This window comes from Palaemon carinicauda, chromosome 4, assembly GCF_036898095.1.
Source record: "Palaemon carinicauda isolate YSFRI2023 chromosome 4, ASM3689809v2, whole genome shotgun sequence".
NCBI lineage: Eukaryota > Metazoa > Arthropoda > Malacostraca > Decapoda > Palaemonidae > Palaemon > Palaemon carinicauda.
In genome coordinates this window covers 187,744,283-187,757,363 of record NC_090728.1, presented here as the reverse complement: position 1 = coordinate 187,757,363, position 13,081 = coordinate 187,744,283, and the positions used below count along the sequence as shown (strand labels likewise).

The window sequence follows — 13,081 nt, the reverse complement described above, 5'->3', positions numbered from 1 at the left end:
AAGGAATGGAACAGGTTCACTAGTTCCGAAACAAGGAATGGAACAGGTTCACTAGTTCTGAAATGAGGAATGGAACAGGTTCACTAGTTCTGAAACAAGGAATGGAACAGGTTCACTAGTTCTGAAACAAGGAATGGAACAGGTTCACTAGTTCTGAAAAAAGGAATGGAACAGGTTCACTAGTTCTGATACAAGGAATGGAACAGGTTCACTAGTTCTGAAACAAGGAATGGCACAGGTTCACTAGTTCTGAAATGAGGAATGGAACAGGTTCACTAGTTCTGAAATGAGGAATGGAACAGGTTCACTAGTTCTGATACAAGGAATGGAACAGGTTCACTAGTTCTGAAATGAGGAATGGAACAGGTTCACTAGTTCTGATACAAGGAATGGAACAGGTTCACTAGTTCTGAAACAAGGAATGGAACAGGTTCACTAGTTCTGAAACAAGGAATGGCACAGGTTCACTAGTTCTGAAACAAGGAATGGAACAGGTTCACTAGTTCTGAAATGAGGAATGGAACAGGTTCACTAGTTCTGATACAAGGAATGGAACAGGTTCACTAGTTCTGAAACAAGGAATGGCACAGGTTCACTAGTTCTGAAACAAGGAATGGAACAGGTTCACTAGTTCTGAAAAAAGGAATGGAACAGGTTCACTAGTTCCGAAACAAGGAATGGAACAGGTTCACTAGTTCACAGGTTCACTAGTTCTGAAACAAGGAATGGAACAGGTTCACTAGTTCTGAAATGAGGAATGGAACAGGTTCAATAGTTCTGATACAAGGAATGGAACAGGTTCACTAGTTCTGAAACAAGGAATGGCACAGGTTCACTAGTTCTGAAACAAGGAATGGAACAGGTTCACTAGTTCTGAAAAAAGGAATGGAACAGGTTCACTAGTTCCGAAACAAGGAATGGAACAGGTTCACTAGTTCTGATACAAGGAATGGAACAGGTTCACTAGTTCTGAAACAAGGAATGGAACAGGTTCACTAGTTCTGAAACAAGGAATGGAACAGGTTCACTAGTTCCGAAACAAGGAATGGAACAGGTTCACTAGTTCTGAAACAAGGAATGGAACAGGTTCACTAGTTCTGAAATGAGGAATGGAACAGGTTCACTAGTTCTGAAATGAGGAATGGAACAGGTTCACTAGTTCTGAAACAAGGAATGGAACAGGTTCACTAGTTCTGAAAAAAGGAATGGAACAGGTTCACTAGTTCTGAAAAAAGGAATGGAACAGGTTCACTAGTTCTGATACAAGGAATGGAACAGGTTCACTAGTTCTGATACAAGGAATGGCACAGGTTCACTAGTTCCAAAACAAGGAATGGCACAGGTTCACTAGTTCTGAAACAAGGAATGGAACAGGTTCACTAGTTCTGAAAAAAGGAATGGAACAGGTTCACTAGTTCTGAAACAAGGAATGGAACAGGTTCACTAGTTCTGAAACAAGGAATGGAACAGGTTCACTAGTTCTGAAACAAGGAATGGAACAGGTTCACTAGTTCCGAAACAAGGAATGGAACAGGTTCACTAGTTCCGAAACAAGGAATGGAACAGGTTCACTAGTTCTGAAATGAGGAATGGAACAGGTTCACTAGTTCTGAAATGAGGAATGGAACAGGTTCACTAGTTCTGAAACAAGGAATGGAACAGGTTCACTAGTTCTGAAAAAAGGAATGGAACAGGTTCACTAGTTCTGATACAAGGAATGGAACAGGTTCACTAGTTCTGAAACAAGGAATGGCACAGGTTCACTAGTTCCGAAACAAGGAATGGCACAGGTTCACTAGTTCTGAAACAAGGAATGGAACAGGTTCACTAGTTCTGAAAAAGGGAATGGAACAGGTTCACTAGTTCTGAAAAAAGGAATGGAACAGGTTCACTAGTTCTGAAATGAGGAATGGAACAGGTTCACTAGTTCTGATACAAGGAATGGAACAGGTTCACTAGTTCTGAAAAAAGGAATGGAACAGGTTCACTAGTTCCGAAACAAGGAATGGAACAGGTTCACTAGTTCTGAAACAAGGAATGGAACAGGTTCACTAGTTCTGAAATGAGGAATGGAACAGGTTCACTAGTTCTGAAACAAGGAATGGAACAGGTTCACTAGTTCTGAAAAAAGGAATGGAACAGGTTCACTAGTTCTGAAACAAGGAATGGAACAGGTTCACTAGTTCTGAAATGAGGAATGGCACAGGTTCACTAGTTCTGAAACAAGGAATGGAACAGGTTCACTAGTTCTGAAAAAAGGAATGGAACAGGTTCACTAGTTCCGAAACAAGGAATGGAACAGGTTCACTAGTTCTGAAACAAGGAATGGAACAGGTTCACTAGTTCCGAAACAAGGAATGGAACAGGTTCACTAGTTCTGAAATGAGGAATGGAACAGGTTCACTAGTTCCGAAACAAGGAATGGAACAGGTTCACTAGTTCTGAAATGAGGAATGGAACAGGTTCACTAGTTCTGATACAAGGAATGGAACAGGTTCACTAGTTCTGAAACAAGGAATGGCACAGGTTCACTAGTTCTGAAACAAGGAATGGAACAGGTTCACTAGTTCTGAAAAAAGGAATGGAACAGGTTCACTAGTTCCGAAACAAGGAATGGAACAGGTTCACTAGTTCTGAAACAAGGAATGGAACAGGTTCACTAGTTCTGAAATGAGGAATGGAACAGGTTCACTAGTTCTGATACAAGGAATGGAACAGGTTCACTAGTTCCGAAACAAGGAATGGAACAGGTTCACTAGTTCTGAAATGAGGAATGGAACAGGTTCACTAGTTCTGAAACAAGGAATGGAACAGGTTCACTAGTTCTGAAATGAGGAATGGAACAGGTTCACTAGTTCTGATACAAGGAATGGCACAGGTTCACTAGTTCTGAAACAAGGAATGGAACAGGTTCACTAGTTCTGAAAAAAGGAATGGAACAGGTTCACTAGTTCCGAAACAAGGAATGGAACAGGTTCACTAGTTCTGAAATGAGGAATGGAACAGGTTCACTAGTTCTGAAACAAGGAATGGAACAGGTTCACTAGTTCTGAAACAAGGAATGGAACAGGTTCACTAGTTCTGAAAAAAGGAATGGAACAGGTTCACTAGTTCTGAAAAAAGGAATGGAACAGGTTCACTAGTTCCGAAACAAGGAATGGAACAGGTTCACTAGTTCTGAAATGAGGAATGGAACAGGTTCACTAGTTCTGATACAAGGAATGGAACAGGTTCACTAGTTCTGAAACAAGGAATGGCACAGGTTCACTAGTTCTGAAACAAGGAATGGCACAGGTTCACTAGTTCTGAAAAAATGAATGGAACAGGTTCACTAGTTCTGAAACAAGGAATGGAACAGGTTCACTAGTTCTGAAACAAGGAATGGCACAGGTTCACTAGTTCTGAAAAAAGGAATGGAACAGGTTCACTAGTTCTGAAACAAGGAATGGAACAGGTTCACTAGTTCTGAAACAAGGAATGGCACAGGTTCACTAGTTCTGAAACAAGGAATGGAACAGGTTCACTAGTTCTGAAACAAGGAATGGAACAGGTTCACTAGTTCTGAAAAAAGGAATGGAACAGGTTCACTAGTTCCGAAACAAGGAATGGAACAGGTTCACTAGTTCTGAAATGAGGAATGGAACAGGTTCACTAGTTCTGATACAAGGAATGGAACAGGTTCACTAGTTCTGAAATGAGGAATGGAACAGGTTCACTAGTTCCGAAACAAGGAATGGAACAGGTTCACTAGTTCTGAAATGAGGAATGGAACAGGTTCACTAGTAGTTCTGAAACAAGGAATGGCACAGGTTCACTAGTTCTGAAACAAGGAATGGAACAGGTTCACTAGTTCTGAAATGAGGAATGGAACAGGTTCACTAGTTCTGATACAAGGAATGGAACAGGTTCACTAGTTCTGAAATGAGGAATGGAACAGGTTCACTAGTTCTGAAACAAGGAATGGAACAGGTTCACTAGTTCTGAAACAAGGAATGGAACAGGTTCACTAGTTCTGAAAAAAGGAATGGAACAGGTTCACTAGTTCCGAAACAAGGAATGGGACAGGTTCACTAGTTCTGAAATGAGGAATGGAACAGGTTCACTAGTAGTTCTGAAACAAGGAATGGCACAGGTTCACTAGTTCTGAAACAAGGAATGGAACAGGTTCACTAGTTCTGAAATGAGGAATGGAACAGGTTCACTAGTAGTTCTGAAACAAGGAATGGCACAGGTTCACTAGTTCTGAAACAAGGAATGGAACAGGTTCACTAGTTCTGATACAAGGAATGGAACAGGTTCACTAGTTCTGAAACAAGGAATGGCACAGGTTCACTAGTTCTGAAACAAGGAATGGAACAGGTTCACTAGTTCCGAAACAAGGAATGGAACAGGTTCACTAGTTCTGAAATGAGGAATGGAACAGGTTCACTAGTTCTGATACAAGGAATGGAACAGGTTCACTAGTTCTGAAACAAGGAATGGAACAGGTTCACTAGTTCTGAAACAAGGAATGGCACAGGTTCACTAGTTCTGAAACAAGGAATGGCACAGGTTCACTAGTTCTGAAACAAGGAATGGCACAGGTTCACTAGTTCTGAAACAAGGAATGGAACAGGTTCACTAGTTCTGAAACAAGGAATGGAACAGGTTCACTAGTTCCGAAACAAGGAATGGAACAGGTTCACTAGTTCTGAAACAAGGAATGGAACAGGTTCACTAGTTCTGAAACAAGGAATGGAACAGGTTCACTAGTTCCAAAACAAGGAATGGCACAGGTTCACTAGTTCTGAAACAAGGAATGGCACAGGTTCACTAGTTCTGAAACAAGGAATGGCACAGGTTCACTAGTTCTGAAACAAGGAATGGAACAGGTTCACTAGTTCTGAAAAAAGGAATGGAACAGGTTCACTAGTTCTGAAACAAGGAATGGCACAGGTTCACTAGTTCTGAAACAAGGAATGGAACAGGTTCACTAGTTCTGAAATGAGGAATGGAACAGGTTCACTAGTAGTTCTGAAACAAGGAATGGCACAGGTTCACTAGTTCTGAAACAAGGAATGGAACAGGTTCACTAGTTCTGATACAAGGAATGGAACAGGTTCACTAGTAGTTCTGAAACAAGGAATGGCACAGGTTCACTAGTTCTGAAACAAGGAATGGAACAGGTTCACTAGTTCCGAAACAAGGAATGGAACAGGTTCACTAGTTCTGAAATGAGGAATGGAACAGGTTCACTAGTTCTGATACAAGGAATGGAACAGGTTCACTAGTTCTGAAACAAGGAATGGAACAGGTTCACTAGTTCTGAAACAAGGAATGGCACAGGTTCACTAGTTCTGAAACAAGGAATGGCACAGGTTCACTAGTTCTGAAACAAGGAATGGCACAGGTTCACTAGTTCTGAAACAAGGAATGGAACAGGTTCACTAGTTCTGAAAAAAGGAATGGAACAGGTTCACTAGTTCCGAAACAAGGAATGGAACAGGTTCACTAGTTCTGAAACAAGGAATGGAACAGGTTCACTAGTTCTGAAACAAGGAATGGAACAGGTTCACTAGTTCCAAAACAAGGAATGGCACAGGTTCACTAGTTCTGAAACAAGGAATGGCACAGGTTCACTAGTTCTGAAACAAGGAATGGCACAGGTTCACTAGTTCTGAAACAAGGAATGGAACAGGTTCACTAGTTCTGAAAAAAGGAATGGAACAGGTTCACTAGTTCCGAAACAAGGAATGGAACAGGTTCACTAGTTCTGAAATGAGGAATGGAACAGGTTCACTAGTTCTGATACAAGGAATGGAACAGGTTCACTAGTTCTGAAACAAGGAATGGAACAGGTTCACTAGTTCTGAAATGAGGAATGGAACAGGTTCACTAGTAGTTCTGAAACAAGGAATGGCACAGGTTCACTAGTTCTGAAACAAGGAATGGAACAGGTTCACTAGTTCTGAAACAAGGAATGGAACAGGTTCACTAGTTCTGAAAAAAGGAATGGAACAGGTTCACTAGTTCCGAAACAAGGAATGGAACAGGTTCACTAGTTCTGAAATGAGGAATGGAACAGGTTCACTAGTTCTGAAACAAGGAATGGAACAGGTTCACTAGTTCTGAAACAAGGAATGGAACAGGTTCACTAGTTCTGAAACAAGGAATGGAACAGGTTCACTAGTTCCGAAACAAGGAATGGAACAGGTTCACTAGTTCCGAAACAAGGAATGGAACAGGTTCACTAGTTCCGAAACAAGGAATGGAACAGGTTCACTAGTTCCGAAACAAGGAATGGAACAGGTTCACTAGTTCTGAAACGAGGAATGGAACAGGTTCACTAGTTCTAAAACAAGGAATGGAACAGGCTTATTACAGATTTTGTAGGTTTTATAATATACAGTGTTTGGCTATTAAAATACTGAATCATTGTTCTAATTATTATTTTCAGCTAATATTCAGTTCACTGAAACAAGAAATCTTGATATTCACTTTTTTATTTACAGGTCTCGGAGATACGTAGCATTGTGGAAAAGTTGGTTATGCTTTAATGTGAAAAGTCATGTAAATAAAAGGGTGTGTTTGTGATCATGAAATGTGTATATAATGTGTATATTTGTAAGTATGTGTATATAAATATGTAAGCATTCATTATATACATATACATAGAGGTATACTTTAATTATATATTTGTATATAAAGGCATTGATTCTTCATTTAGACATGTTTTTTATTGACAAGATACTGTGTAAGCTATTTACAGTTTCATAATTGCAATTGCTTTTCATGAAAGAGGGAAATAGACAACCTTGAGAAGATTTATGGTTAGCAATTTAAATGTTAATATTTTGTCTTGTATTTTCTTCCCATTATCTGATATATTTGTTTTAGATCCACCAAATTTCAGGATTTTTTTTAACCAAAAAGATGTTTCATTTGTTTGAAATAAATACAAGTGTTTGACGTAAATCTTCACAGGCCTACCAATGTACCTAAATTCTCTTTAATAAAAGAAGAAAAAGACAATTTGAAGAATTGGTCAAACAATGGGATTTTCCATGAAATGTGTTACTCAAATACACTTGAGTATTTTAATATTTTTCTCGTGAACATTGCTCACATACATTTAAGTTTTTTATATCTTGAGTAAATGAACACTATACTCATACTTGCTGATAGTTTTTTTATATTGACAGTTCCACATAGCCCTTAATTTTTTTGTTATTGAATGGTCTTTAATATTCATGATAAGTTGAACAAAGTAGCAAAGACTAAGAATCGATATATGCGATCGAATCAGATTTTGAAGTTGCATCACATTTATCAACTTTTTATTTGCTACAAAAACCATTGTTGCTTAGTAATTTTGTTTCCTTTTTTTTTTTTCTTTGATCCACATTGCCCATTGGATGGGTAAATGCTTCACATGGATGTACACAGTAACGCAGTACCAGTAGTAAGGAATTTTTTTATAAGCCTTCAACAAAATTATACCTTTTGACATTTGTACTAAATACTTTACATGTAATGTTCCAAGGTTGCTATAATGAAGAGAGAAATTTAAGGTATTTTTTGCTCTACTAAAATATACATAAATAGATGAACTTATGATGGTTGAAAATATAATTATTTAAAGTTTTGAAATAACTGAAATACCTGAGAACTACCAGAATGCAACTTTTATTACCTTTATGGTTACTTGAAACTTAAATTTGGCTATTTATATTTATACTTAGCCTGTGGAGCATTTTTCTTATATTATTTATACTTCTACCAGAATGTCTTTTAACATTGGTTTTTCTTCAATTAACTTTTACAAGACAGTTCAAATAATATTCAAAGCTTCTCATTTACTTTCATCCTTTTAGCTTTCATATTTAAAGCAATTTGTATTATTGTATAATAATGTAAATTTTATTTGCTGTATTAAAGCCCTGGTTTGGTTTTAAAACACGTTACAGTTTTGAAATACCATATTTGCACTTAGTTATGATTATAATCATGGTTGTAAATATCTTATAGCTTAATTATTTTGTTATACCATTGCATGTGTGCAATGTATTGTACAAATATATTAAATATATATTTACTTCTTGTGAGCTGCATCTCAAAGTTCTTTAGAGGGTTTGTAAATTTTTTTATGCTATTGCAAGAGGTTTATGTACAGCAATATTTAATTTGTACACATTTTTAGAGTTACATTGTTGAGCTCTGTGAAGGGTTTTCATTGCAATCATGCACTTGGTTCTTGATCTTGTTCAAAATTATTTCAAATTTTGTGTTTTACTTGTTTCTTTGGTCACCCTTGTAAACTTTTGTGAAAAGTTAAAACATTGCTCTCTAAGACATTCAGTTAACAGCTAAGTGAATCTAAACGTAAACAATAATTTTCCCCCATGCTTAGTGGCATTATAGATGTTGTCTAACCATAGACAACTTATAAGTACCTTTTTATTTTAATGCAAATTGGTAATCCAGTCACATCTACTTTATTTTCTTTGTTATTCTCTGAGTCCTTGTTGATGGCTTTAAAGTAAGAAGTGCAATATACCCTCTTGAATTCCAGTTTTGCACATAACATTTTTGTATGATGAACATTTTTATTTTCGGTGATTTTGGTGGAGGATGAATTTCTGTTCCTTTATTTATCAATGACATTATGTCTGAAATATCACGTGACTCTTACACACACAGTATCAAATACTGTGTTTTACTTCAGTATAACGAGTTTTTTGTTGTTAAAAGTGTTGTTACTTATTTTTTCCTCTTGCCGCATTCCTGTCAGTGTTTTTTTTTTTTATTTATTTTCACTGAGACAATGTGCACCTCATTTTTATTGTAAATAATGTGATAATAGCCGAAAATTGTACAGTTCTTATATAAATATATTTGCATTTCCCAGGAAAGCATAACTGAAAAAGTATATGCACTAATATGCAGAGAATTTAGAGTATTTTATTATTTATTTATGAAAAATTAGCATAAATGTTTATTTCCTGCTTTGGCCGGTTTCATTTTTGATTCTTTGTGCCCAGCTGTATATTAAAACCTGAGATTTTATCATAACAGTTTTATTTCCCTGGATAATGATCTTACAATGCTAAGTATAATTTTTTCTGTTTGTGAATTTTTGATGCAAAATTTAAATTTCAAGATCAGGCTCAAGATGTTGTGCCTATCGAATCCAATGTATCATTATTTTTGGTTTGGGAGTAAAGCTTCTGTAAAAGAAAGTTAAACTCATGCTTTTACCAAAGGGGAGTTGTGGTACGGAATGAAATACCTGGCACAAGATTGGGTATTCTTTCACAGATCAGATCTAATAAGATTGATGCTCTACAGTGCAGCATACTAGCATCAATGTCAGATCCATTGTGCAACAGTAAGAAAGCTTCATGCCCTGAGTAAGAGAAAGGAAAGAAGAAAAGCTAGTCATTCTACCCTTCCTCCATTCTTGCATTGAACACATTACCATATACAAGATGGGTCCTGTCCCATAATGGAGCTAGGAAGGGTACATAACTACAGAACTGCCACCAATAGGCCAAAACCAAGTGTTGTCTAACTTGTGGGCATACGCCTCATAGGTTGAAGCATTGACTAAAAAGTCTCGAAGTTAGAAACAGAATGGGTTGCGACACCTCATTCTTGGTTCTGCGAGTGATAAGGATACACTGACACTGCCAGATCCTTCCTACAACCAGAGAAGTATAGCGCCTAGACAGGGTGTAAAAGAACCATCAGATCAATGCCCATTTGGAAGCAAACGGTGTTATCCTAGGGCCTAGCATAGTCAACATCAGTTGATCAGCTGGCAAACCGGCTGAGCACAGGGAGTAAATGTCCAGGAGATCCCATGGTTGTTGCAAGAACCTCAAACATTGCCCATGTATCTCTGAGATGCATGAACAAAAACTTATTTCCTTTTAGCTATGTAACTAACAGAACAGTTCCTGTTGACTCATTCAGGGCAAGAAGCCTCTCTGCTATGCAATGATATAAGGACCACAGCTTACATCTTGCCCCTAGCAACTTAGCCTGTCAGCTAGTACATTCCTCTTATCAGAAATGTACTTGCTAGGCCCACGTTGTGCATCTGCTTTGCCGACTTACAAAAAGTGAGATGGAAGGAGACCATGCTTACTGACGTGAGCTATTAAGTCGATGGTGTTACAACACTATAGAATGCCTCCTAAAATGTTATTGTAAAGCTTGCAGTTAGACCACTGCTTGGATTTCCAGGACATATAGGTAAGTTCATTAACCACACAGATCCCAGATCGATCAACTCAAACTGACTAAATACGAAGATCTGGCCTGGTATCTCTAGAGAAGCCTTGACCTCGACCTTTTCTCTCTCTACGAAAACTATCGCTCGAACCAAAGGATGGAACCTACAAAGTAATTGGGGAATGAAGCTGGACCATGTTGGTAGTCCTCAGAGAGAGAAGGATCTCTATTATCAATCAAGTTAGTGACAAGGGGTACCTTGTCTCTTCCTTCTGATGCTGGAGGTGGAAAGGGACTGTTGACCTCACCCAAGCATAGGGCTGAACCCCCTCAACCACAAACCCATGGCTGTCAACTGCACACAATCAAGTAATAATGACCAAGGAGCAATATTTTTAACGGGAACCACAGTAAACTTCAGTGAAGGAGCAGCAGTTCATTGTCTTTCAGTGCAATTAAGGGGAGAGAACCCTTCAATTACACTGAAGAGGAAGAGGAAAAGGAGGTACAGTAGAAGTATATAAACCAAGTGCAGCTGGGGTTAAAAGCATATTTTAAAGCCAATGAGAGAGACAATGTACCAACCACCTACAGGGATTCTGTATTTTCAGAACATAGGCTACTTTTCAAGTAAGTGCTATTTTAACTTAGGCTACACTTGAACTATTTAAAATCTTATACACAAAAATGTATGACAAAAACAGATGTCTAACCTCTAACGACATTTCATACATCCAGTACAAGCGCTCCAATAGGAATTTCCTTGAACTACTAAAACTACCTTTTATTTACCTTTTAAATTTAAGGCAGTTGTTATTCACAACATTCATGTTCTATTGTTCCATCACATTGAGTAAGATGTGAGGAGTGAGTTACCCTATAAAGAAAAGTTGGACAGCAAGATGTAAAGTACAATATGGGGAGTGATTACCCAAAATATACTGAAAAAATTTTCTCGAGCCATTAATACCTTGAATACATTTAGAAAGTACAGTACCAATTTTAATATAAGTGGTTGTTAAAACTGAATAACAAAATATAACATTATTGATTAAATTTCAAAAGAGTGGCTTACCTGGCATTTAGTCCAATATACAGTACATGGGGATAAATACAGCAGTCAAAGTCCAGTACAGTCGCAACTATTTCTCATTGATCGTGTTAATCGCGATTGACAATTTCTGGCAATTTCCTGACAAATACAGTTCAGTATCATTAATAATTTCATATAAATCCTCTCGACATTGATGCTCAAAGTTTGAGAGCAATTTGGTTGATTTAACAAACAAAATCTTTGTAAATAGGTACCTACCACATTCTTAAGCATATAAACCTGGACAGCCATCAAGTAGGGTTAATGTGGCTGTTGCTTGTACAGCCTATGAATCCTCTTCTGCCTGTTTACCTTATCCATGACTTCTATTAGAGGAGGGGTTCATTCCACCTTTGATTTTAAACACCCTAGTTGGAAAAGCAAGATGCTATAAGCCCAGGGGCCCCAACAGGGAAAATAGCCCAGTGAGGAAATGAAACAACGAAAAATAAAATATTCTAAGAACAGTAACGCTAAAATTAATATTTTCTATAATTATATCTTCAACAAAACATGCAGAAGAGGAATGAGAATAGTGTGCCCCTGTGTACCTTCAAGCAAGAGAACTCTAACCCAAGACAGTGAAAGGCCATGGTATAGAGGTTATGGCACTACCCAAGACTAAAGAACAATGGTTTGATTTTGAAGTATCCTTGTCCTAAAAGAGCTGCTTACCATAGCCAAAGAGTCTCTTCTACCCTTACCAAGAGGAAAGTACCCCCTTAACAATTACAGTACAGTAGTTAACCCCTTGGGTGAAGAAGAATTGTTTGGTAATCTTAATGTTGTCAGGTGTATGAGGACAGAGGAAAATATGGAAAGAATAGGCCATACTATTCAGTGTATGTGTAGGCATAGGGGAAATGAACCGTAACCAGAGAGAAGGATCCAATGTAGTACTGTCTGCCCAGTCAAAGAACCCCATAACTCTCTAGTGGTATTAATTGGGGGAAAGCACCAGCAAAAATTATTGGGGCACATGCAGCACCAAGCATCTTGTCTTTATACTGCAACTGTGGGGTGGTGTTGCCTCTGGCCACTGAATGACGTCCGAAGGCATGGCCTTCTGGCCAAAAATTCATACCAATACAAGTGTACGTAGACAAGCTTTAATGAACACGAGAGCATTACAAAAATACTTTAAAATCAACCCAATATTAAATGTATTGTTGGGATAATTAGACAATTCCAAAAATCTTAATCCCCACATAGCTAGTAATAGTAATAATAATAAAGGCCCACTTTCAAGATAGTTCTTCCCATTGGGTATCTATATAAAGTTCTTCCCCTTAGGTATCTATGAAAAGTTCTTCTCCTTAGGTATCTATATAAAGTTCTTACCCTTAGGTCTCTATGTAAAGTTCTTCCCCTTAGGTCTCTATGTAAAGTTCTTCCCCTTAGGTATCTATGTAAAGTTCTTCCCTTTAGGTATACATAAAAAGTTCTTCCCTTTAGGTATCTATATAATAAATGACATAGCTTGCATTCATATGAAAAAAAGACAAATTTAGCTTAAACAACTACATTACTTCGTGTACCATGATGAAAAAAAAACTACAATTTACAATAAGCATTTAGCTCCCACCCATAACAAGTACCAGCTGAACTCGGTTGAGTCCCTTGTTAGGCTGGAGGAACGTAGAGAGTAGAGGTCCCCTTTTTTGTTTGTTTCTTTTGTTGATGTCGGCTACCCCCCAAAATTGGGGGAGGTGCCTTGGTATATGTATGTATGTATGTATGTAAAATCTAGATAGAAGAAAATAAAACTCATGG

At 37.8% G+C, this 13,081-nt stretch overlaps 1 protein-coding gene across 5 annotated transcripts in view; it reads left to right on the top strand.

Moving 5' to 3' along the window:
* LOC137640282 (protein lin-54 homolog) overlaps positions 1-6,954 on the top strand; it is a 72,469-nt gene extending 65,515 nt beyond the window's left edge. For all 5 annotated transcript variants that reach the window (XM_068372885.1, XM_068372887.1, XM_068372888.1 and 2 more), the window contains one exon: positions 6,492-6,954. In XM_068372885.1, the coding sequence (XP_068228986.1) occupies positions 6,492-6,508 (17 nt within the window). In that variant the 3' untranslated portion in view covers positions 6,509-6,954. The remainder of the gene's footprint in view (positions 1-6,491) is intronic.
* Positions 6,955-13,081: the final 6,127 nt, after the last annotated feature.